Below are 21,693 nucleotides of genomic sequence, written 5' to 3' on the forward strand. Positions count from 1 at the left end.
ATGGTTTGCATCACCTGATTCCCACGTGGCGGAGCCTTTCTGTGAACAGTATCCCACGCACGTTGGTGAGTCTGAGTCTCACAGGTAGCAGGTGGGTTTCCCCTCGCTCCCTGAATGTGCTTCTGAAACCCCACAAGAGCGGGAGCCCAGGCTCAGGGTGGGGTCGGGTTGTGCAGACATACGGACAGTTTGCTAGGTCCGGCCTAGGTCACGTGTCCTAACTTCCCGTGCTGACAGCTGCGTAGATGATTTCCAGTGACACGCGGAACGTGCTTTAGTGGTACGTGCAGGTCCTCGGTCACAGTGGTACAAATACTTGTCTTAGGTCGCTTCCTTTCAGAAAGCATTCAGAGCAGTGCCAGTAACTTAGAAAAGGCTTGTTTTCAAGGGGACGAATGCGTCAGCATTTAGTGCTCCGCTTCCTAAGCACGGGAAATGAATGTTAGCTAGTGTGTTAAGATCTGGAGGGATCAGCGTGCGGGTGACTGGGGTGGAGAGAACAGGAGGGGGACTAGGGTAGGGACGGCTTACTGCACACAGATGGTAGCAGTAGAAACTCGACACCGTAACTGGTGGGAGTGGTGCTGGTGACAACAGGTAGCCAGGTGTGCTCAGACCTGGCACCTGCAGCATCCGTGGCTGCACGCAGCCTGCAGTGTGCGCTTCTCCCCCAGAACCCCTTCTCTCACCTGCTGAGCGGGTTGTGACCGGTTACTGCCGTCTGCAGCCGAAGGCGTGCACATTTTATTTTGCTAGTAGGGACTGAATTTTGCAACATGTAGCCATTTTTAGTAGTCTAAAGGTAAATATGTCTACATCGCCTCTTCCTCTTTTGTGGTTTTTCCCCTCCAGCACTTAGCAGAGTGCTTGCTTCACTCTATTCTCTCAGAACTGAAACTTCAGAAAGTATCTCTGGAGCACAACTACATCCACGCCCTGTGCAGAGTGTATGTGGGTCTTTGTCGGCAGCTGGGAGACGTGGAGCGAGCCCGCCTGTTCTGCTACAGTCTCCTCAAGGAAGGTACGTTCCCGGCCCGCTGCTCTCTTACCGCCTCCTACTCGGATCTGTGTTTCTAGCTACGTGACCGCTTTGTCACTTTTAAAGCCGAGTTAGGTTTTGTACATGTATCAGGGGGTGTGAACAGCCTTGGCTGCACCTGGGTGTGTGTGTTTCCACTGGGACAGTTTCTGTGACAGCTTACTTCTGTGGGCATTTTACTTCCGTAGAGTAGAGGGTCTCCCATTACTGTGCATTTATTGGTTTATTCCTTGCGCAGCTGCTGTAGAAGCAGGGATAGCTGACAAAGGATAAGGGATGCTTTAAAGTAAGTGTCAGACCACAAGCTGTGTCACCAGCTGGAACGAGCAGAAACTGGAATGGATTAAGCGCATTAGAGGAGGGCAGTGTGACAGAGACATGGGCAGGAGGCACGTCCTTTCCTTCTCTTTTCCTTGCGCTACCATTTCTTCAGCCTCCACTAACAGCCACAGTAGAAGTCATTGTTCATGATGTCAGATCACAGGTGAAGACGTTTGTAAATAGTAAAGTGACAGACCAATGCAGTTTAATACAGACAATCTTACCTAGATTGCAGAGATTCCTGTCCTTTTATTCCCATGATGCGTATGGGCTTATAAGTCAGGGTGGGTGAGTGTAACCATCACTCCCAGAGCTGTACACGAAGCTGCTCTGGTTTTTGCCCACTTCGTTTCTTTCTTTATTCTTTAAGTCACTGATTTATTCAACAAATAGTTATGGGGCACATGTGAGGTGTCAGGGCTTCAGTGGGGACCAAACCAGACGTAGACAAGCCCATTCGGTGGGCCAGTCCGTGGTGACACTGCACATGCACACTTCGGGCTGTCAGTGGTGGGCAGTGCGTGCTGCGTTCCTGGCTCTCCTCCGAGTCCCCCAGCCCCTCTCACTCAGGCCTGTCTCAGGAGGCTTTCCCTGCAGCTTTGTCACGGCTTGCTCGGCGACATCACATGCCCCTCGGTCATTCTTTACCCGTCGTCTCTTTCCTTATGCACTTGCCCTGCTTACAGTGTACTTTTAATCTTTTCGTTTCTTATCGCACTCTTCACGGGAGGCACACTCTGCAAGGACAGGAATCTTGTTTGTCTTGTTCCTGCTCTGTCCCCACCCTAGTCATTCTCTGCCGACTGAACAGGTTATCCTTTGGGGGATGTGTTTGAGAGCATCTGAGGGGTCAGAGAAGCTTTCCTGGTCCTAGTGACTCGAGCTTGAGTTGCGAAGATGCAAGAGGATACATCCTAAATTTAGGAAAGTAAGGAGTGAGTTCCGGACAGAGGGAACCCAGGAAGAAGTCCTGGGCCACGAAGGAGGTACACCAGCTGAACGCAGGATTTCAAACGTAACAGATCCAAGTAGTGTGGGGAGTTTATGCTGTGAGTTACCCACTGTCTGAACACATGGCCGTGTTAACTAAAACGACAGATAAAAGCAAAATGTGGCTTCGCGTCAAACAGGACACAACTCTTCACCTTGACTGGTAAATCTACACTACAACACCCTGTGACAGTTTCTTATAATATTAAAACCTTATCATCTGACCCAGAAATTTCACTCCCAGGTACTTATCCAGCAGAAATAGAGACATAGTCTCACGTGGAGTAGTGCACAGGCATTCATAACATCTTAATCCGTGATAGCCATTGACTGGAAACGTGTCCATTGGCAGGGGAATGACAAGCGAGGGGGAGGTGTGAGCCTCTGAACACTGGTCCGTACAGAGGAGCGGACCCCATGCGTGCAAGCTCGCAGGTGAACTGCACGTGAGTCCCTGGGGCTGACTGGGCCCCAGACAGAGAGGGTACATGGGCCCCGCATCAGTGAGGCAGACTGGCGACAGTGACAGGCAGGGGTCAGGCGGTCTCCGCCCGGGACGCAGTGCCTACTGGGAAGGCTCACACAGTGGAAGCCTTGTGCTGGCCATGTTCTGTATACGGATTGTGGTGGAGATTACGTGGGCGCATTGCATGTGTCAGTATTCCTCAGGCTGCCTGCTTAAAAAGAGTGCATTTTATTGTACGGAAGCTATGAGGTGTGACCAAAACATACAGTGAATGCCGCTGCCAAGTGCCAGCCAACGGAAAGGCAAGGATCTTCAATACAGAAAGTGGCAAGGTGAACCTTAGTCACAGTGTGTGACAAGTTTCAATTTGTTCAGTGCAGTTGGTCTGGTGTGAGCTACGGTTGAGAGAAGGTATGTTTTAAGTGTGCCGTAAATCATCCTCCATCATGACAAGGCTCCATGTCACACATCGCTTCCGGTACGGTAATTTCTGTTAAAAACATTACAGTGTGTCCTCATCCACCTTATTCACCGGACCTGGCACTGTGTGACTTCTGGCTCTTCCCCAAAGTCAAAATGATTCATGATCTCGAGGCAGCCATGACAGCGCAACTAAAGACACTCATGAAAGAGGACTTCCAGAACTGCTTCAGAAAGTGGCAAGAATGATGGGATAAGTGTGTTTGAAATGAGGGGGAGTATTTTGACAGGGATTAATGGCAATGTGTCTTTTACTGTAATATTTTTTATTTAAACATTCACTATATTTTTTGATCGTACCTCATATGCCTCTATTAAGTTGATTGAACAGAGAAAAGGCAAACAGCAGTATAGGACCAGGTGTTTACAACAGAAGGATTATCATCCATAATTTATAAAACATATATCTTCAACCCAAAGCTGAATGTGTTCTACAAGCGAGTTCTCTTGTAAATACATTAAAAAAAAGGCCTGAAATGGCAGGAACCCAGTGGGAGGGTTATGGGGTTGGGGCAGACTGGAGAGCAGGTGTTTGCCTCATTTTCAGTTTTAGAGTTTATTGCTCATTTCATACAGCAGCGTATATCCATGTATTATGTTTCAATTTTAATTAAAGAATTTTCACCAAAGGGGAGATGCGGGGGGAGAGAGAAGATTTCGAAATAACTGCGGCTGAGGCCTCACCGGGCACTTCAGCTGCAGGAGGCCACATGGAATTATTAAAATGTGTTCTTAGTATGTAACTCATTTTCTTGATCAGACATAAAGGCTTATTATCTTATTTTCCTTCTTACAGATTTTCCAGAGTCAGAAAAGTTGACTTTGTTCATTGCGAACATGTGGCACGATGTGTTTGTCTCTCAGTCGGTGATCAATAAGGCGATGCAGCTAGTCGCCAGGCAGCGCGCTAAGGGCGAGGTCCTGAGCTGCCTCAGGGCTTTTCTCAGCTGGGAGAAGGTGAGGGCTGCTCTACTGCCTGCCCACACTTGCAGGGCTCTGGAAACACCAGTGTTTGCTCCTGTACCAGGTCCACGGCCTTTTACAGATGATGTTCTTTGCATTAGATTCTTTCAAATATCATTTTAGCCTCAACTTTTGCATTTTGTTCATTGAGTTTGCCTGAGACCCTTTGGGAAGACTCATAGACCTGTGTACTCTGTTAATTTAACATAGTTTATTTTGTGTATTAATTTATCACTGATTAAACCCATACGTATTCATGTGTGTGTCGGGGCTCCAAGGAAAGGTGCAAATCATCGGCTTCTATAGGAGGTGCTTAGAGAGGTGGGGAAATGGGTACTCAACACCTTCCTGTAAGATTTTGCTGAATCTAGCATTCTGTACTTTTCTTTCTAGTTGATAGAATTTGTGTTTGTTTTAAGTATTTTGTTCCCGTGTTTCATGTATTCTTTAGTAACTGATGTACTAATAATGATAACTAGATTGGTATTTCACTATTTTTTGATATTAATATTTATTAAACATTTTCTTATAAATAGTAAAGGAAAAGGTTATTGGACAAAAGTTAGGAAAATATTGAAAAGCAAGTTTGTAATCATCTTTTCAGCAGTCTGTCTTGACAAACCAGAGTGTATTCATGTGAGGTGCCGTGAGTTCCAGTCAGTCGGCAGTCAGAAGAGATCTGCTTCCTCCCGTCCCCTATCGCCAGTGGCCCAGGGGCTGCCTGTCACCTGTGTGGTCCTCCACTGTGCACAGGTGCCTTCTTTGGCCAGCTCAGGATGAAGCCAGATGCACATTTGATAGTAGGGACATTATTTACGAAGAATGTAGAATTTTAATAAATGTGTTTACCCTGTGCCCTACCAAATACAAATATAAAGTCAAAGCTTTGAAAAATGAGGGCTCCTTAGGGGGAAATTCCATTATAGTACAAGACTTCCAAACTCTCTTACAGAATTCAACAGATCTGATAGACAAAAATCAGTACAGATACAGTGGAATTCAGTAATAAATAGGGAAACTCAGATGAAGAATAGATTTTTTTCTTATGTCTGTGGCACATTTACAAAAACCAGTCATGAGTTTGGCCACATGAAAAGCTTAATTTTTAAAAAGTAAAGATTTTACACTACACCCAAAATTCTTTGGTAATAGTTCAATAAAATTAGACATAAGTAATTCAAAGATTCCATAAAAATTCTATAGAAATTACTTGGAAATGTAGATACACAGTCATGGACAACCTGGGAAGAAATATAAACTTAAAAGTAAAGTCACAATCTTATACAAGTCATTGAAAAGGAAAACTTGTCATACCAAAGATCTCTAGTTTTTGGAAAACCTATACTCATTAAAATAGTTTAATTAAAACATCTTTATTATTAAACTAATGATAAAGTTGGCTAATAATTACCTTAAAAATTAAAAATCTGAGAAGGAATCTAGGAAAAAGGAATATACTTTAAAAAGTATTAGTAATCAGGTAGAACAAACAGGGAAAAGAACATTACTTTAGAAATACTGACAAAACTGATAACCCAGTTCAGATTATTGAAAAAAGAGAAAAGCAAAAATATCCAAGTTTTCAGCTGAAAAAGAAGACATAGCTACAGATCCAGGATAATTACTGAGATGCAGCCTGAAAATCTAGAGCAACAGATTCCGCAACCTAGAATGATTTCCTAGGTCTGGCAATGTAAAACTTAACCAAAATTGGTTTAGGGGTAGAACACTTGAATAATAAGCCAGTTGTTTTCAGTTATCAAAGAAGAAGTTGAAAAGATGATTAGAGATGTACAAAAAAACATGTACAGGTTTACCTCCTTTTGAAAGCACCCGGTGATTCCATCTTTTTTCAGGTATCGGAACATATTGAGAATTCCTTGTTCATTTTTAATAACAGAACTCAATAAAAAGTAACACAAGAAAGAAAAAAATGATAAATCCACTGTTGGCATTTACCCAAGAGAAGTCACCTTTGTGTCCACACAGGACTTGTACACGAATGTTCTTAGCGAGCGGCATTATTAGCTGTAGCCTCAAGCTGGAAGTAATGTAGATGTCCAGTGAGAGGGGAATGGATGAGCAAACTGGGGTATCAGTATGGTGAGTTACTCAGCAATAGAAAGGAACACTCAGACTGTCAGTCCATACGAGAATGTGGATAAATAGCAAAAATGCGCACAGGTGTGAAAGAAGCCAGGTAAAAGAGTCTAGTACTGTCTGATTCACTTTTATGAATTTCTGGGGGGAAAAACAGACTGATATTTAGGGTCAGAAAGATGACAGAATTTAAAGTATTTTTTTAAAGTTTAATTTTTTTTTATTTTGACAACTTTATAACTTCAAATCTCTAGTTAGAGTTCAAATGAAAACTTGAATCCCAGTCTGGATTTCAACTAGTTTCTTTTCTACCAACTGGATTCTGCATCCCGCCTGGGTTTTTTGTCTGGCCTGTCAGCCACCCTTCTATTATCGGTTCAGGACACGTGCCATAGCTAAGAAACTGTCCCTTATTCAAAATGAGACGTTCAGAAGGTGGCTTTTTAAATTAAATGATTATCCGTCTGATGGTTGTTATACTCTTTGAGATTACTAACATAAGATGTGTTATACTTGGAACTCTAAACCTTATTTACTTGTTTGTTTGTTTAATTTCTTCATTTGCTAGAATGCTCCTGCAGACGTTGGCTTCATGGTTTCTAAGCTGCTTCTGACCATCCAGTTATGTCCAAAAACAGAATTCCAGCCGAGCGAACGTTTCGGGGAGGACCTGAGCGATAGCACTTGGGAGTACATATTTGCCATCGAGCTGCTCTGCTGCTATCAGAAGTGGGTGTGGACACACGACAACATCATAAGGTACAGGCTGTTGAACGTAAAGTGAATTGTAGTCATCTGTTGAGTTGCAGTCTGAGTCATTTGTTCCATTTACGAGCAATGCAGCAGAAACATTTACAGATGACATTTTGATTTGGATAAGAGTTGATAAAACTACCCATTCAGTATCACTATCACATTTCCTTGGTTTATTTTTTTGTGGGACCTGTCACTACTTTTCTTTATAGTCAGTTACTACTATCTCTCAGGAGTGACTCTGGTTCCCCGGCCTACCCCAGCACGTGGGACAGTGCCCACCTCAGGGAGATGCTCAGCGTCTCCTAATATCCTGTGTAGATGGCCATGACCTTAACATACAGATGAAATGCTCTGGCAAAACCCACATGAGCAGGAATAGTCAGAATTCCAGGTTAGCAGCTCTTCTTACCTGGAGTTTGAGGAAGAGAACTAAGTGATGAATTAACTTGTCTGGGTGCATCGAGAGTTCTGGCACCGGCTATGTACCATCTTGGGAGAATGGAGAGTATAGTCAAACTTCTCTTCTGCAGATCTTAGTTTTCTTGAGTCCCTGCCTGAAAAAGGTGGTTTGAAGGAGTTTATGGCAGTGGAAGGGATTCACCCAAGGATCGGTCCGTATCCTTGAGATATTTGAGGAATATATTCTATGGAAATTTGTTCTCCACTCTTTTCTTCCCTCCTTAACACTAGGGAAAGATTTTACACCTAAATGTCAATAATAGGAATAGAATCAGGGTGCATTTATATAATGAGATGCAGCCATAATCAAATAGCCTTAAGTGGAGTTTCATGTATTGACATGGAAGTGTTTCATAGTCTGTTACTAAGAGAGTGACAAGTCTGCCCAGTGTCATCTGTGTAATGACGTGTGAGTGCCTACCTGGGCCTCATCTCCCTGACCCTTCATGGGAGCGGGGGCCGCTCTGTCCCCAGTGACAGAGCAGACCGCCTGGGATGGTGCCAGTCACAGGTGTTTTGTCAAGGTCCCTCCACTGGTGATGTCACTGATTCTCAGGATCCATCTGAGCAACTGCAGCCCCTGCTTCCAGAGCACCCGTCACTTCCACCCCATTTGTACAAACACGCACACCTAGAATGTGTGGGAAGAAAGCCCCAAATGAGAAGAGTGACCATTATCTGAGAATGTGTTACTTGGGGTGCTTTTACTTTCCATTTTTCTTTTGTCTGCATTTAACTTTTCTGATATAAGTACCATGTAAGAACTAAACACATTTTTAAAAGAAGAGAAGGCAAAGAGGAAATGGCACTGTTTTAAGTGAGTAGAAAGTTTCTTTAATCCACCTAAAGTGTAGTTTGATTATTTCCACTGGTTTAGTTCCTTTTACAAATATAGCCTGTTTGTCCTTGCTCATCCCCAAGAAACTGGGCGCCAAGGTCACAGGTGCTGTGTTAACGTCTGGAAGGTCTCAGTAAAACGCAGATCCCTCCACGTCCAGCTCTGTGAGTTGGGGACATCGTTCAGCTTCTCTGTGCAAAATCTTGTGAAAAGGGTTGAAACAGAATACAAAGGTGCAGGCATAGATGTTTGTAGCCTATGCCAGTCTGGGCACAGACATCCTGGAGAGGTGGGGAGTGTGTGAGCTTCCAGTGTGTTCTCATTTTAACCTAAAAAGTTACAGCTTCAGAAGTCCCTCTTCTTTGCTAATTCTCTCACGGACCATTTTTAGGATAAGTTATTAATATTTGAGCAATGATGAGCGTGCACATTTTCATATGCGTGTCTGTTGTCATTACTTTACAGTAAGGAGCTGTGGCCGGTAATGGATAAGTGGATAAAATACCGAAAAGGACATGCGAACATCGCATACACGCCTGACGTTATCATAGCATCAGTGCTGAGGCTCATTGGTGAGTGGTCTCCGCACTGAACGTCGTTTTGTTACCGATGATCCCTTGGAGGGGCGTAAGCAGACAGTCTTGTCTGTTGACTGGGACTTCACATACTAACTGATTTTATAGCCAGCAGCAGACTCTTAATTCATTCTCCCAATGCATACTCTTTCTTTATAAATTAATGATTTTGTCCATTTTTGTCAGAGATTAAGATTTGTAATGTCCGTACACTATATAATTGAAGTCTTCTCAGATACTAATATTAATATACACAGAGATACATACACACTTACACATGGGGTACATAAATTGCTGTAAATTATACTGTAGTTTCATTTGTTTTCTAAAATAAGGCTACCTGCCCCCTCCCCATCACACCACTATATTTTTCGTATCCAGCAAGGATCACTTTATGTACTTCCAGCATTGGAAACTAGTTTTGTTTTCTTCTAAGCTGTATAGAAATTAAAATCATTGTTTAGAAATATTTTAAATGAGACATAGATTTTTTTCTTTTTAGATCTGAGAAGGAAGTGGGTGGCCATTGGGTTCTCCTCCTCCCTGAAAGCTGCAGACGCTTGGTTTTTCGTCCTGCCTGCTTTCCCTCCTTGCCCCTCTGGCTCTGCGGGGCTCCCCGCAATGGGGTCTGTCGGTCACCGGCTCTCGGTCCGTGGAGCTGGCTTCCCTGTCTGCAGCTGCACTAATGCACTGCCCGGGGGCCCCCAGCACAAGCTTCGTCTCATTTCTGCCTGAAGGCCCCTCAGGTCCTTGAAGATAGTTATGGCCTTTAAGTGTCTTTGGAGTTTAAATAGATCTCCGAGATAATACCATGTGAAATAAAGTTTGGGAATATTGAAGTTCTATGTTTAAGTCAGTCTTATAAATTGATGACAGTAGGAAATGTACTATCCTTGGTTAATTTTGTTACTGTGTCAGCAAACATACATTCCTGCTCTGTGCATACTTCATGTGCAAACATAAGCACATTGTGACACGTAAATATATAAAACGGTTCAAGACTACAACCTGGTTTCAAGGGTGACATCTCATGTTCACTGTAAATAAAGAAAAGTACACTTTGGAGGTAAGTTACCAGACCAGGCAGTGTGAGAACTGAGTGAAGACTGAAGGGATTAGAAGAGATCGATGCCAAGATAAATAAAGGCCCACAAATGGACTGAGTAAACTGCTCAGTGGGTGCTGTCTCGGGACTTCCTGTCCTGAATTCCTCAGTTCAGGATGCCCTGAAGATCAATTTCAGTCCCAGACAGAAAGCAGTGAGGAGCAAGGAGAGCCGACGCCGGCGTTTTCAGCAGGGAGGTGGCACCTGTGTGTCTGGGAAGCCTGGTTTGGGTAGCACAATCCGTAAGGATTCAGGAAAGAATGTTTATATCTTGACCTAATTCATTTTAAATTGCAAAACCTTTTACAATGTAAGAAATTAGGAGCAATGCTAAGCCTATAAATGCATACATTGACCTAGATGAAGTATCTGGAATTTTCAAAGGAATGTCATTCTTTTGAAGTCACACTTATAAAATGTGATACGATTTTTGCTGTTACAGTCGCAGTGGTTTGTTGATTGTGACAGAGAGGATGAGCGTGGAAGGCTGTGTATCTGGTGGCTGGCCGTCCTCCGGCTGGAGCTGGCTCTTCTCTGTGTGAAGCGCCAGCCTCATGTGCGGCCGTGTCCCTCAGCTCACCCGTGACACTGTGTGTGTCAGAGGTGGCTGACCATCCAAATCGCCTGAGAAGCTTTTGTAAAAATACAAATTTTCTGGCTCCAAACAAAACTACACAAGACAAAGTAACCATATGTGAATTAAGAACAATGTGTTCACAGTTGATGTGCAAGCTAGAGTGTCTAATTGCAGGGAGAAAACCTGACTTGTTGATTTCTATCCATGTTCTTCCAGGTCTTTGAGCTTCTCTTTGGTAGTGTCTAGCTCACCGTACGCTTCGCACACCTGCATCTAACTCAGGAATGAAAACCCTGGGGACTTGACCTTTGTCCTAGTCCCACGCTCTGGGTTGGGCCTCCTTCCTTGCCGGCCCTCAGCCCTCCTCATGCGCCCCGAGTGTGCGTGGAGCATGTGCTGGTGTCTCTGATGTGGCGGGTACAGCATGTTTCAGTATGGCTGAGCCGCCCTGGACTCGCTGACCTGACTTCTGGCGGGACTCTTCTTCCCATCTCTTTAGGAAATGTGTGTGTCATCTTTGTCAAGTCATGTATTTAACTCTTTTACCCCAAACCATCTACCTCACACTTAGGATCTCTTCTCGTTTTACCCCTGGAAGCTTTGTTAATTGAAATAGCATATGAAACCCAATTCATTAGGTCCTTTTAATTGAAAGGAAGCCGGCCTAGTGCAGTCAGATGGCATGTGGGAGCAGCCCTCCCAGGGCCGGATGACCCCAGAGCTGTGTTGGGCACACAGCCTGCCTATGTGTCTGCCAGCAGTTTGGTGCCCAGTGTACCTGATGGATTGTCTCAGTGGGCACACAGGTCCCGTGGCCTGTAGTTAGCGGTCTGATAGCATCACCCAGAGAGTTTTAAGAGTGATGGACAACTTGAAATTTCTAATCTCTGAGGCTCATCTGTTTTCAGCCTTACCGAGAGGCTATCTAGGGTTCTCCAGATGTTTATAGTTTCATCCGGGATTAGGAATTATCCAGGTGTTCAGGGATCCTAGCAGTACAGTGATTGTGTGCTGTCACTGCGTTCCTGGTGTGTGTGACTTGCCTGGAGCTCGTTCCTGGAGGGGATACAGGAATCAAACTGCCTCTGGTGCCTGTGCCTCAGTTTCTCCATAGTCACAACAGTGACTGGTGTCCTGGGTTCACATGTAAACCTGGGAGATGCTTGTAGTGAAGGGAAACAGTTTGCCACCCCCAAATATTTCTTTTGGGATATTGATTATTTTAAGCTGGTTACTTTCAAGAAAAAGTCAGGAAAACCTTTGACTTTCCCCCTAACCTGCCAAATAGAATTTAGATGGAGGAGCTGCTCCAGGACTGGGGGTGTCATCACAGGTAACTCGTATGATGTGGACGCGGCATGGCAGACATGGAGGAACCTGCAAGGACCCTGTGGTCTATGTCCTCTCTTTGTCTCCTTGTTAAAGATTCACCAGCAAACAATTATTTACCAACCATGTGCTTTTGTATCTCATGAGTTGCCCTCCAGCCCTTTGATGTCCGAAACCACCACCCCTTTTACTTAGTTCAAGATGGCACCTAAGCGTCAACTTCCCAGTCTGCTCTCAGGTCTCATACTCTCATGGGACCCCCATATAAACATAGTTTATTTGGTTATTTTCTCCAGTTAATCTGTCTTGTGTTAGTTTGATTATTAGTCCAGCCAGGAGAACTGAGGAACATGGGGAAAAGAATCATGTGAGCCCCACGGGCGTGTTGAGGGAGAATGTGGTCACAGGACAGGGCCTCTGAGAGACACACGTGCAGTGTGAGGGTGGGCCTGGCCTGGCAGGGGCGCGGGGGCTCCGCTCTGAAGCCAGCGGGTACACAGGCCCACTGGGGGGGGGGTCCAGATGAGGGGGCCGGTGGAGGCGTCATCCCAGTGCCCCAGCCCTCAGCTGAGTGCCGTTCCCCTAGTGAGGACCCCAGGAGAACTTCGGTCACTCAGCTTATAGCTTTCCGTTATTGTTGTAGTAGAAATTAAAGCTGAGAAATTTAAAAAATATTTAGTTACTCATTTAAAATGAACAGTAATAAACATGTTAACATAAATAATAATTTTAATGAAAAACAACTATATTTCTAAAACAAACGAACAATAACAGTAACAAGAATGGCATGGGCTTGTTGCAAACCCCTGTCCTGTCTGGGTCCGTGAAACAGCGGGTTTCTCCTCTGCGCTGTACGCAGTCTCTTGCAATCTGTTGTTTGGGTTAAGAACATGGAGCAGAGCCAGCCTTGTACTGATACGTAATAGATAAAAGGCGGCGACTTTGTCGTCTTCTCAGAGTCGTGGACATTGCAGATAGTCTCAGGTGGACATTCCTCCCTGTCAGAGGCTGGCTGCAGTGTGAAACGTGACCCGCTGCCAGTGAGCTTTCCTCTGCATTGCACTAAAGCCCGTTGCTCTGCAACGCTGGCACAGAAGGTGCCTTTTGCCCCTTCATGATTTTGTAACGGGCATTACTCACTTGGAAATACTGATACACACAGGTCTTCCAAATGTCAACAATGTCCAGAAAACACATGAATATCATCACTGAAAGTCACCAGAGAAGTCTTAAGTATTTGAAGCTGTCAAGCAGGGTGGCTGATGGAAGTTTCTCTAAAATTCTGATTTTGCTTAAAGGCTCATATTTTATCATTGCCAACAAGGATAAATTTCCTCACAGTGACAGGCTCGCTTTATTCATTGTTGAGAAAACGTCTGCCTCCGTCTGAATAGCCGTACTTTGTCATTCTTCCAGTGGGAAGTGGGTGTTTCATGGAGGACGGGGCGAGTTCCCCGCCCCTCTGAGACCTTGCACAGCCTTCCCAAACACAAGCAGTGTGCCCGGTGTGCCGTGGGCGTGCTTCCCGTGCACTTCCCACCCCTCCGAGGTCCTGTGGGGAGGGACTGGACTTCCTGGAGCCCCTGTGGCTGCTCTGGCTTAGGCTCCTGGTGAAGGAGAAGGGCCTCTGTCAGCCATTGTTTTTCCGCCATCAGGCAGGTCTCAGCCCTGGGGGAGGTTCAGAACCCTAGGTTTTCCTGACGGTAGGACTCCTGGGGGTCCGAGGACCGCACTCCACGTTGTGACAGCGTTGTCTCACACATTACAGCCACGTTACAGCAGCAAAGTGTGCGTTTGATGCGAGGAGTCTTAGAGGCCATCTTCTAACCCACTCGGACCTGGCCATTTCACACTGAGCCTGCCGAAACCATTCATCCCTGTAAATTCCCTTTGTTGTTATGTTATAACTTAGCTGGGAAAGCAGAACATCTGTATATGTGAGTAAAAGACGAGATGAGTAGGCATTTTGGTCACACCCCATAAGACAGATGGTGCTTTTTTGAGACCTGAGGCCTTACTGTTTAACCTGTCTTCTCTTTAGAATAGGCACCCATTTTAACTAAAGTTCAGAATCAGTAAGCTTAATGTACATAATGTTTTACGAAAGGAAAAACATTTCAAATTCTTATGAAAAGTTGATCAACATTTAACCACAGATTGTTTATATTTTGGTTTATTTTTTTTCCCCTAGGTCGTTTAGGCCAATTGGGTTTGAAGGAAGGCTTTCCATCTGCTGTGAAAAATATTAGTTCGGTTATCGGTATGTTCATACAGCATGCCCGGGATGAAGGTAACACTTCTGTTGTAAATCACTTGAATTCCTCTTACTCAGCCTGACTCCGAGTCCGCAGTGGGCCCTCTGCCTCTCACTGCCCGTCGGTGAGGACAGGGAGGAAGATAACAGCTGTGGGCTGGCTCCGTGTGCAGTGTGGACATTGGACCCGGAGCCCCGCCTGGCCCCACGCGCACCTTGTTGCGAATTGGTTTTTAAATCATTGTGTTTTTAAATTGGTTTTTAAATCATTGTGTTTCTCTTACTGGTAGGCTTTTTTTTTTTTTTTTAAGTCTTGTCTGTGAGCCTCACTCTGCTTCTCTAATAGCCTTGTAGAGTAGGCGAAGTAATTTAAAGATGCAGTACTAGCTCTGTTTTCAGCATTAACATTTGTGTGGGTGTTGTGATACTGTGTAATTTAGATGCTAGCTGTTTGCCTTGTTGGGCATGAAATCACTAACAGTCATCTGAAATATATAATAATGAATGTTAATGAAATAACACCTAAATTTTTAAACTAAATCATTTTAGTGAATTAAACTTGAACTAAAATTTAACTAAATTACATTTTAATGAAATAACTCTTAGGTAAACGTATGCTGCATGAGAACTGTAACGTCCCATGGTCACGTGCTGCCATCTAGTCATGTACTGTAATTTCCTATGTGAAATTATGATACGACGGCTGTTCTTCATTCGATCTCATTTCACTATGGTTTTCATTTTCAAAGTCCATTTGTTAACACTTCCAGTGGATATTTAATGCAGTTATGTATTTGGCAAATGCTTGGGGAAACCACATTTTATTAAAACTTAAACATGGGTGTGCGATCCTTCCAGAACTGCTTTGGAAAGCTGACCTGGCATCGGTCATGGGAGGGCAGGGGCTTTTTGGCCCTGTGCCCCTTGCTGACACCGGGGCGGCCCTCGGCGTGCAGGCCAGCTCTGGGGACCTGCAGAGAGCTCTGATGCTGTTTGCATTTTCTTCCCCACTTATAGACAAGTCTTAAGTTTTTCACTGTGGGTCTTTTATATTTCATTTTCGTTGCTGGCAGAGAGTGTTCTGTATTTGAAGAGTATTCAGTAGATTACACTATTGAATTTTGAATACCAAACATTGTCTTATGTAATGACTGCTGTGAACACTCTTTTCAGATATACCGTGGGGTATACAGCTAGCAGCCGTGTACGCTCTTTGTGACTTGAGTCCCAGCAATCCAGCAGAAATATCCCAGATCCTGGAAGCGTGGCGCAGAGAGACCTCTCACAGCGTCCCGCCGGTGGTGGCCAGCTCCCTGGAGGAAGTCAGCGCATTGTGTGGGGAGGGGCTCGGCTAAACCTGGCCTGCCGCGGCCTCGCAGAAGTGCCTTCACATTCTCGAGTACAAACAGATTCATCAGCTGTCAGAATGCAAACTGAGGTTCCAAGAGAAAGATACAGAAGAGAGAGCATGCCAAGAGGCTCTTCTCACTGTGGCAAGGAGGCAGGACACATGAGCAGTGGCCCGGCCGCTTCCCCTAAACCACATGCATTTCACTGAAGGCCGTTGTGCATACATGACACAGGGAGTGTGTTACTGTGTCTCGATCAGACAGCAGACACTTGAACTAAGCCCTTTTTTGCTGCAGAAAGTGTCCTTTTAGCTTTTTAAAAATGAGTGGCATTTTATAATGAATTTCATATAAAAGCATTGATTTGATTCCTGAGCTAATTCTGGGCTTTGCGCTCAAATGAATGAGTAGGAAAAACTAAATTGGCTAAAGGAGAACTAGAAGACCCCTCCACTACCTTAGCTGGCGATGGGCTGCGAAGTCGTCAAGGGCGAGTGTGCAGCTCGAGCAGAGTCCAGCGGGAGAACCTTGAGAACTCACGTCAGTGCGGTTACTTCACGTCTCTAAGTCCCGCAAGCTGTTTAACCCTGTGTCAGGAAAGCAGATCGAGAGCGGCAGCTCGCGGGCAGGCCGTGGGAGCGACGTGTACATACGATTCACAGCCAGGCACGGGCCGAGCCCTGGGCCGTGTGCATACGGACAGTGCTACAATGTGTTTCACATTCAGTGATGTTCCACTTCGGAATTTTAGTATCTGTACAGAGAAAATGGGTTTAATAACTCACCGTGGTTCTGATTTGTCTTATAGTCATCGTTTCTTAAAACTCTTGTATGTGTTTTTATAATAAAAAATAAAAGCCGTGTACATGATTGTTGTGATCCGTAAAGAGTGACGCTGGCGTTACCTCACTGTAACCAAAGAGGAAGGAAGTTCTCCAGCCAAAGCCAGAAGCCGCCGGCCATCCTGCAGGAGACTCCGCTTCTGGGCAGAAACGTGACGCGGCCAGTGTCCCACTGACTCTGAGTGTCCGACAGGCTCTTAGTGATGTCAGATACCAGATACTTCCATGCCGAGGGCCCCTCACCATTAGGTATGTTTGTGTCATTAGTTGCCGCCCTTTACAAAGCACATTTGACCACTATTCCGTAATAATTGTAACAAACAAGTGAGGTTTACGGACAGCCCTGCGTAGCCCTGTGTAAGTTTCTGGCTGGTGTGCTCACTTCCCACCAGTATGTACTGAGCGGCCCACAAGGAATGAGCTGGAGCGCTGTTCAAGCGGCAGGTGTCCTTTGCCCCGTCACACAGGTCAGAGTCACGGGGACCTGGGAGGCCTGAGCAGAGGTGGCACCTCAGATGCAGCCACTGACTATTCTGTGGCAGGGACCTGTCGGGTGGGAGGGAGAGGAGATGACGGTGGTGGCTGTGGACCATAAATCCTTCTGAGGGCGGAGCAGGAAACGCCAGGGAGGGCGGGGTGGTGGGTGGCCTCCTGCCGGAACCCAGAAGGCAGGCAGGTGGCCAGCTGTGCTTGGAGCAGGGGGGCAGGTAGGAACCAGCCAAGTGATGGTGGGTTTTGCCCCCTGTGGGTATGGTGACCTTGGCATTTCCCATGTAACAGTCGGCTTAGCAAGCCAAGTGCAAGGGAGGTCAGCAGAGAGAAGAGCAGGTCCGCAGACACGATTTGGGGAAAACGAGCCTGGTGAAGGAACTTGTCATGCGGTTCACTTCTTTTTTAACCTCAGCAGTTTGTGTTTTTAGCGCGCCTGACATTTTCTCCTGGTTGCCATTCCTCTGACCATTTGGTGTGTGGCGTTGGCTCAGCGGCATCTGCTGTGTTGTGACCTGATGATAAATGGGCCTGAACTTGCCTGTGGCGTTGTGTCACTCTGAGAGAGTGAAGCACTTTTAAGCTGTTATTAAATTTAATTTCTGGTGCTCAAACAAACATTGTGGGGTTTTATCATTTTAAAGAAATAGTGAGACATTTGGACCTAGAGTTGTGTGGGGCGTTAGGCTTGAATCGGGTCTGTGCCCCCAGCAGCACACAGGTCAGATCCTGGACACCCAAGCTGGGTCCCCCGACGTTAGTGAGCTGCCCTCCAAAGGCCTGGCACGCTGCCCCTGCAGCAGCTCCTGCCAGGCCGCACTCTGGTCTGGCCGCTAGGCAGTCACGGACGGCCCCGGGGCCCAAGGAGCTGCTCTGAGTGGGCAGTGAGGGGCAGTGAGCAGTGTGGCCAGTGACTGTAATGGACATCTGAGCTCTGTCCCCACGTGCATTCCCAGCGAGCCCTCAGCTGTGCATTCCCAGGGAGTGAGTCAGCCCGTACACGGTACTTCCAGCTGTAATTTTCCAGAGACAACTCAGTCACATCGCTTGCTTCATTTTTTAAGATGAGATATAACAGTGTAACCCACATATTTAACTTGAAGAAAACATGAAACAGGGTCTGTACTTGGGGATGGAAAGAGTTGCACTGTGGCCATTAGAGGGCACTGCAGACTGGCCCGTGAGCTGCCCCTGCCAGGAGGAGGCTTTTCCAGGCAGGCAGGAGGCAGGCACGTCCACACCCTGAGAGCCTTGTCAGGGAGCCCTGCTCTGCTCACGGTGGGAATGGACTGCATGTTCCTGCCAGGCCTATTAGCGCCAAAGTAAATGAGGAAAAGTGTGAAGGGATAGCGTGTCAAATCAGTGGGATTTGAGAGCATACCCCACACACACTCCAAAAAGCAGCAGATAGTTTGCCTATTTGGTCAAATTCTTCCCTGGGGTTTTTTTAATGATCCTAAAGCAAACACTTTGACCCCCCCCCCAAAAAAAAAAAAAAAAGTAAAGTGGCCAGGTGGGTAAGCATGGTGGGTGGGAAGGTTCTCTCCTTACTTGTCGTCATGTGTAGGAGCAAGTAATTCAGTCATCCTGCCCACATTGAACATGCTCAGTTCTTTTCAGACGATATTCCTAACCATATTGTAGAGAATCTGTAGTGTGAATACAGCGCATAGGTGTGAGCTCAGTCAAGCAGCCTGGTTAATCAGACTCCGTTTCCAAGCAAGGCTTTAATCAGGAATGTTCTAGAAAGGGGAGTTTTGAAAGTCAGCCATTGCTTTGAACATTGTCCCCTTCCGTGTGGCTGACACTTGCTCAGAGAAGTTGAGAGGACTTGGCTTTGGTTGTGAAGCACACAGGAGGTCCCTTTTCCTGCCTCTGAAGAGAACTTGAGGAAGACCGACTCGCAGCATGACGTTTCTGTCGCAGTCCACTGGGCTTGTTTCCGTGAACTGAAGCTGCGTCACTATCGGTCAGTGTGCTCGGCACAGTTAAGTGGTTCTTAGGCAAAGGTAGGACTGTGGGTGAGGCACCGATGAGAGACGCTACAGTCCCGTTCTGACGAGCAGCGTCTGCTTGCAGCTATGGGTGCTGGGTTTTGTGAACGACATTGACTTGGCGAGGGCCACCCCGCCTCCCACAGCCCTGCACGCCAAGGTTTACATGTGGGGCCAGGTGGGTCTCCGACTGCCCTGCTGGAAAAGGTGGTGCAGCCCAGCACCTTCCAGGGGCTCTGCAACAGGGGACGGGAAGGCCCCACAAAGTGCTAACCAGGCCTGTGTTGTGTAAGGAGCCTCCCAGGGTCGGGGAACCCTGAGAGCTGCTGCCACCCCTTCCTGCCCTGGGCCCCGGCCCCTGCTCTGGGCTCTGCCCTCCCAACCCTCTAGACGGCCTCTCCCACTGTCCCCCTTCTGGCTCCATTTCAGTGGAAATTTGGGAGGAAGAGGAGAGTATGGTAACTGCTTCCCACCATCCTGAACTGATGTAGGCCCTGGCGTTTTTGTTTTAATGTTTTCCGTGGTCTTAAGAATCCTTTTCTCTTAACGAATAATCGTTAACTGCTGCTCTGAGATCATCTCACCCTAAATCATGAGTGTACAACTGAAAAACTCAAAATGGGGAAAATGGGGCGTCAGAATACACACCCTGAACCCACCACACCATCAGTGTTCATAGACACTGCCCCTCTTGGTTGCCATGTGTTTACATGTAAATGTGTATGATTACATGTCTGTTTTTAATAGTTCCAGTTATAACCCAATGTGCTTTATTATTTAATCTTTTCATGTTAATCGTGTATTGTATGTATGTAGTAAATTGAACATTAAAACAGGTCACACACTGGAATGCAGTCTCCCTCTCATCCCAGTCGCTCAGGCCCTGCTCTCGGGGGGCAGCTCAGCGACCTGACGTTGTGCAGGGCAGGAGCTTCCGTCCAGAGACCCCCAGGCCCACGGAAGCCTGGCGGGGAGTGTAAGCCTACTGCCACCTCCCCCCATGCTGTAACAGGAGCGCCCCCTCTGCCCCTCTTTCTTATAATGTCCCAGAGGTTAACACAGGAGGTGGCTTGCTCTCACCTCTGGGCTCTGCTCCCCTGCCCATGTGCAGCTGTGTCCTCTGCCCCCTCGGGAAGTTGTCCCCTTGGCTGGCCTCAGGTTATTTCAAGAGCTGAATCATACTTAACCTCAGAAGCTTAGAGTGCCGGGAAGTCGTGTAGAGGGCTGTCCCTTTGCTGTGGCCTTGGGACTCTGATGTGGGAAGGAGGGAAGGAAGGAGGGAGGCAGGGAAGGAGAGGAGGGAAGAAGGGAGGAAAGCAGTGCCCGATGGGACTCGAAACGCAGCATGCCTGCCCTGGCCAGCCCAGGCTCGCTATCCCCACTGATGGGCCCACGGTGCTGGGAAGGCCACAGACCTGGATCGAAACGGGTGGCCAGCAGGCAGTGTGTTGTGGGATCTGACGCCACGTTCTCTGCTCAGCTTTCACCTCAAGGCAGCCTGTACCCGAACTCCTGCCTGATTCCTCATTCAGCCCAACAGCCATTCGATGCTTAAAACCAACTGACAAAAATGCAGCAAACCTCCAATGAAGTAACCACTCTGATTCTTGAAGAATAATCACATTTAAATTTTATGGTGGTTCTTTAAGAAAAAGACGCCTGTAATATTTCAGAGCTGGAGTTTAGAGGCGATAATTGTGTTATGATGAGGCACCCGAGTCACTGTCCCTTTCTTTACACCTGCTTTACACCCTGTTTAAGGCCACCTTCAGCATGTGGACCAGTGGAAGGGGCTAGGTGTTGGCAAAACCACTGACAGTTGACACAGGTCCGGCCAGAAGCAGGTGTCCCCCCACTCTGCCCTCCCAGGGCGCCTCTCCAACAGGGAGAGCCCACTCACCACGACCCGCCCGTCCACCACCAGCAGATGGGTGACAACTCACTTTATTTTAATAGAAAACAGCAGTCATGTTTGCACATGTGTGGACAACCCAGACCTGACCTTCAGAAGCTTCCTTCAGAGGAAGCTCAGGGTGTTTCTGTGGGGAGGAAGGCCTCCTGACCTCCATGCCTATATATTGTTTTGATGCTTCACCCGTGGGGGGAAAATGTTTCTGGAGAAAGAGGATGGAGTTTCACAAACAGGCATTTAGCCTACAGACGTTTCCTTTAAGTGGAGCCCCCTGACAGCCCCCACACCTGACCCAGGGGAAGGTCAAGGGCAAAGCCAAGGGGAAGGCTCAGAAGGCCCTGCACCTGCCAAGCCTGTGACCCCAGCCACACTGATTTCAGGAAGGGCCCATCAAGAATTCAGAGGCTGGCATGGCTTGGCTGCTGCTTTTACCTCACCCTGCGGACACTGGGGAGAAGAGGGAAGCGACTGAGGTGGGGGAGAACTTGCCACTTGGAGGGCATTTATTTCCTCCGGAGTCTCATTGGTGTGGAAACATCTAGAAAAGCAGAGTTGGGTTCCGTTGTGGCACAGCTCTAGAGTCAGGTGTCTTTTCAGAGATGTGTGATCAGCTGAGGGAGAGATGTTAGAGACAACCAAATATGACCCTAGTCCCTACCTTATAATGCAGAAGAAGTGCATCATAAAATGTCATGAGCCCCTCTTGCTGGTCAGCTTTCGGAATGCCATCCTCATAAGTTCTCCTTGTTTGAGGAATAAGGAGCATGTGCTTCCCTGGAGAGCTGCCATCACAGAGAACGGACAGTGTGCTGCCATCATGGAGAAGGGACAGGAGGTGCCAGCACAGAGAAGGGA

The 21,693-nt window shown here is 46.8% G+C and overlaps 1 protein-coding gene across 2 annotated transcripts in view; it reads left to right on the forward strand.

The window, feature by feature from the left end:
* ICE1 (interactor of little elongation complex ELL subunit 1) overlaps positions 1 to 16,466 on the forward strand; it is a 52,941-nt gene extending 36,475 nt beyond the window's left edge. The window contains exons 14-19 of one of the 2 annotated variants that reach the window (XM_019743375.3): positions 853 to 1,021; positions 4,093 to 4,253; positions 6,928 to 7,118; positions 8,878 to 8,984; positions 14,190 to 14,288; positions 15,426 to 16,466. In XM_019743375.3, coding sequence (XP_019598934.3) covers positions 853 to 1,021; positions 4,093 to 4,253; positions 6,928 to 7,118; positions 8,878 to 8,984; positions 14,190 to 14,288; positions 15,426 to 15,607 — 909 coding nt within the window. In that variant the 3' untranslated portion in view covers positions 15,608 to 16,466. Of the gene's footprint in view, positions 1 to 852; positions 1,022 to 4,092; positions 4,254 to 6,927; positions 7,119 to 8,877; positions 8,985 to 14,189; positions 14,289 to 15,425 lie in introns of those variants that run through there. The other variant, XR_012495196.2, reaches the window with a different exon arrangement.
* Positions 16,467 to 21,693: the final 5,227 nt, after the last annotated feature.

This window comes from Rhinolophus sinicus, chromosome 3, assembly GCF_057876585.1.
Source record: "Rhinolophus sinicus isolate RSI-liver-muscle chromosome 3, RSI-T2T, whole genome shotgun sequence".
Classification (NCBI taxonomy): Eukaryota; Metazoa; Chordata; class Mammalia; order Chiroptera; family Rhinolophidae; genus Rhinolophus; species Rhinolophus sinicus.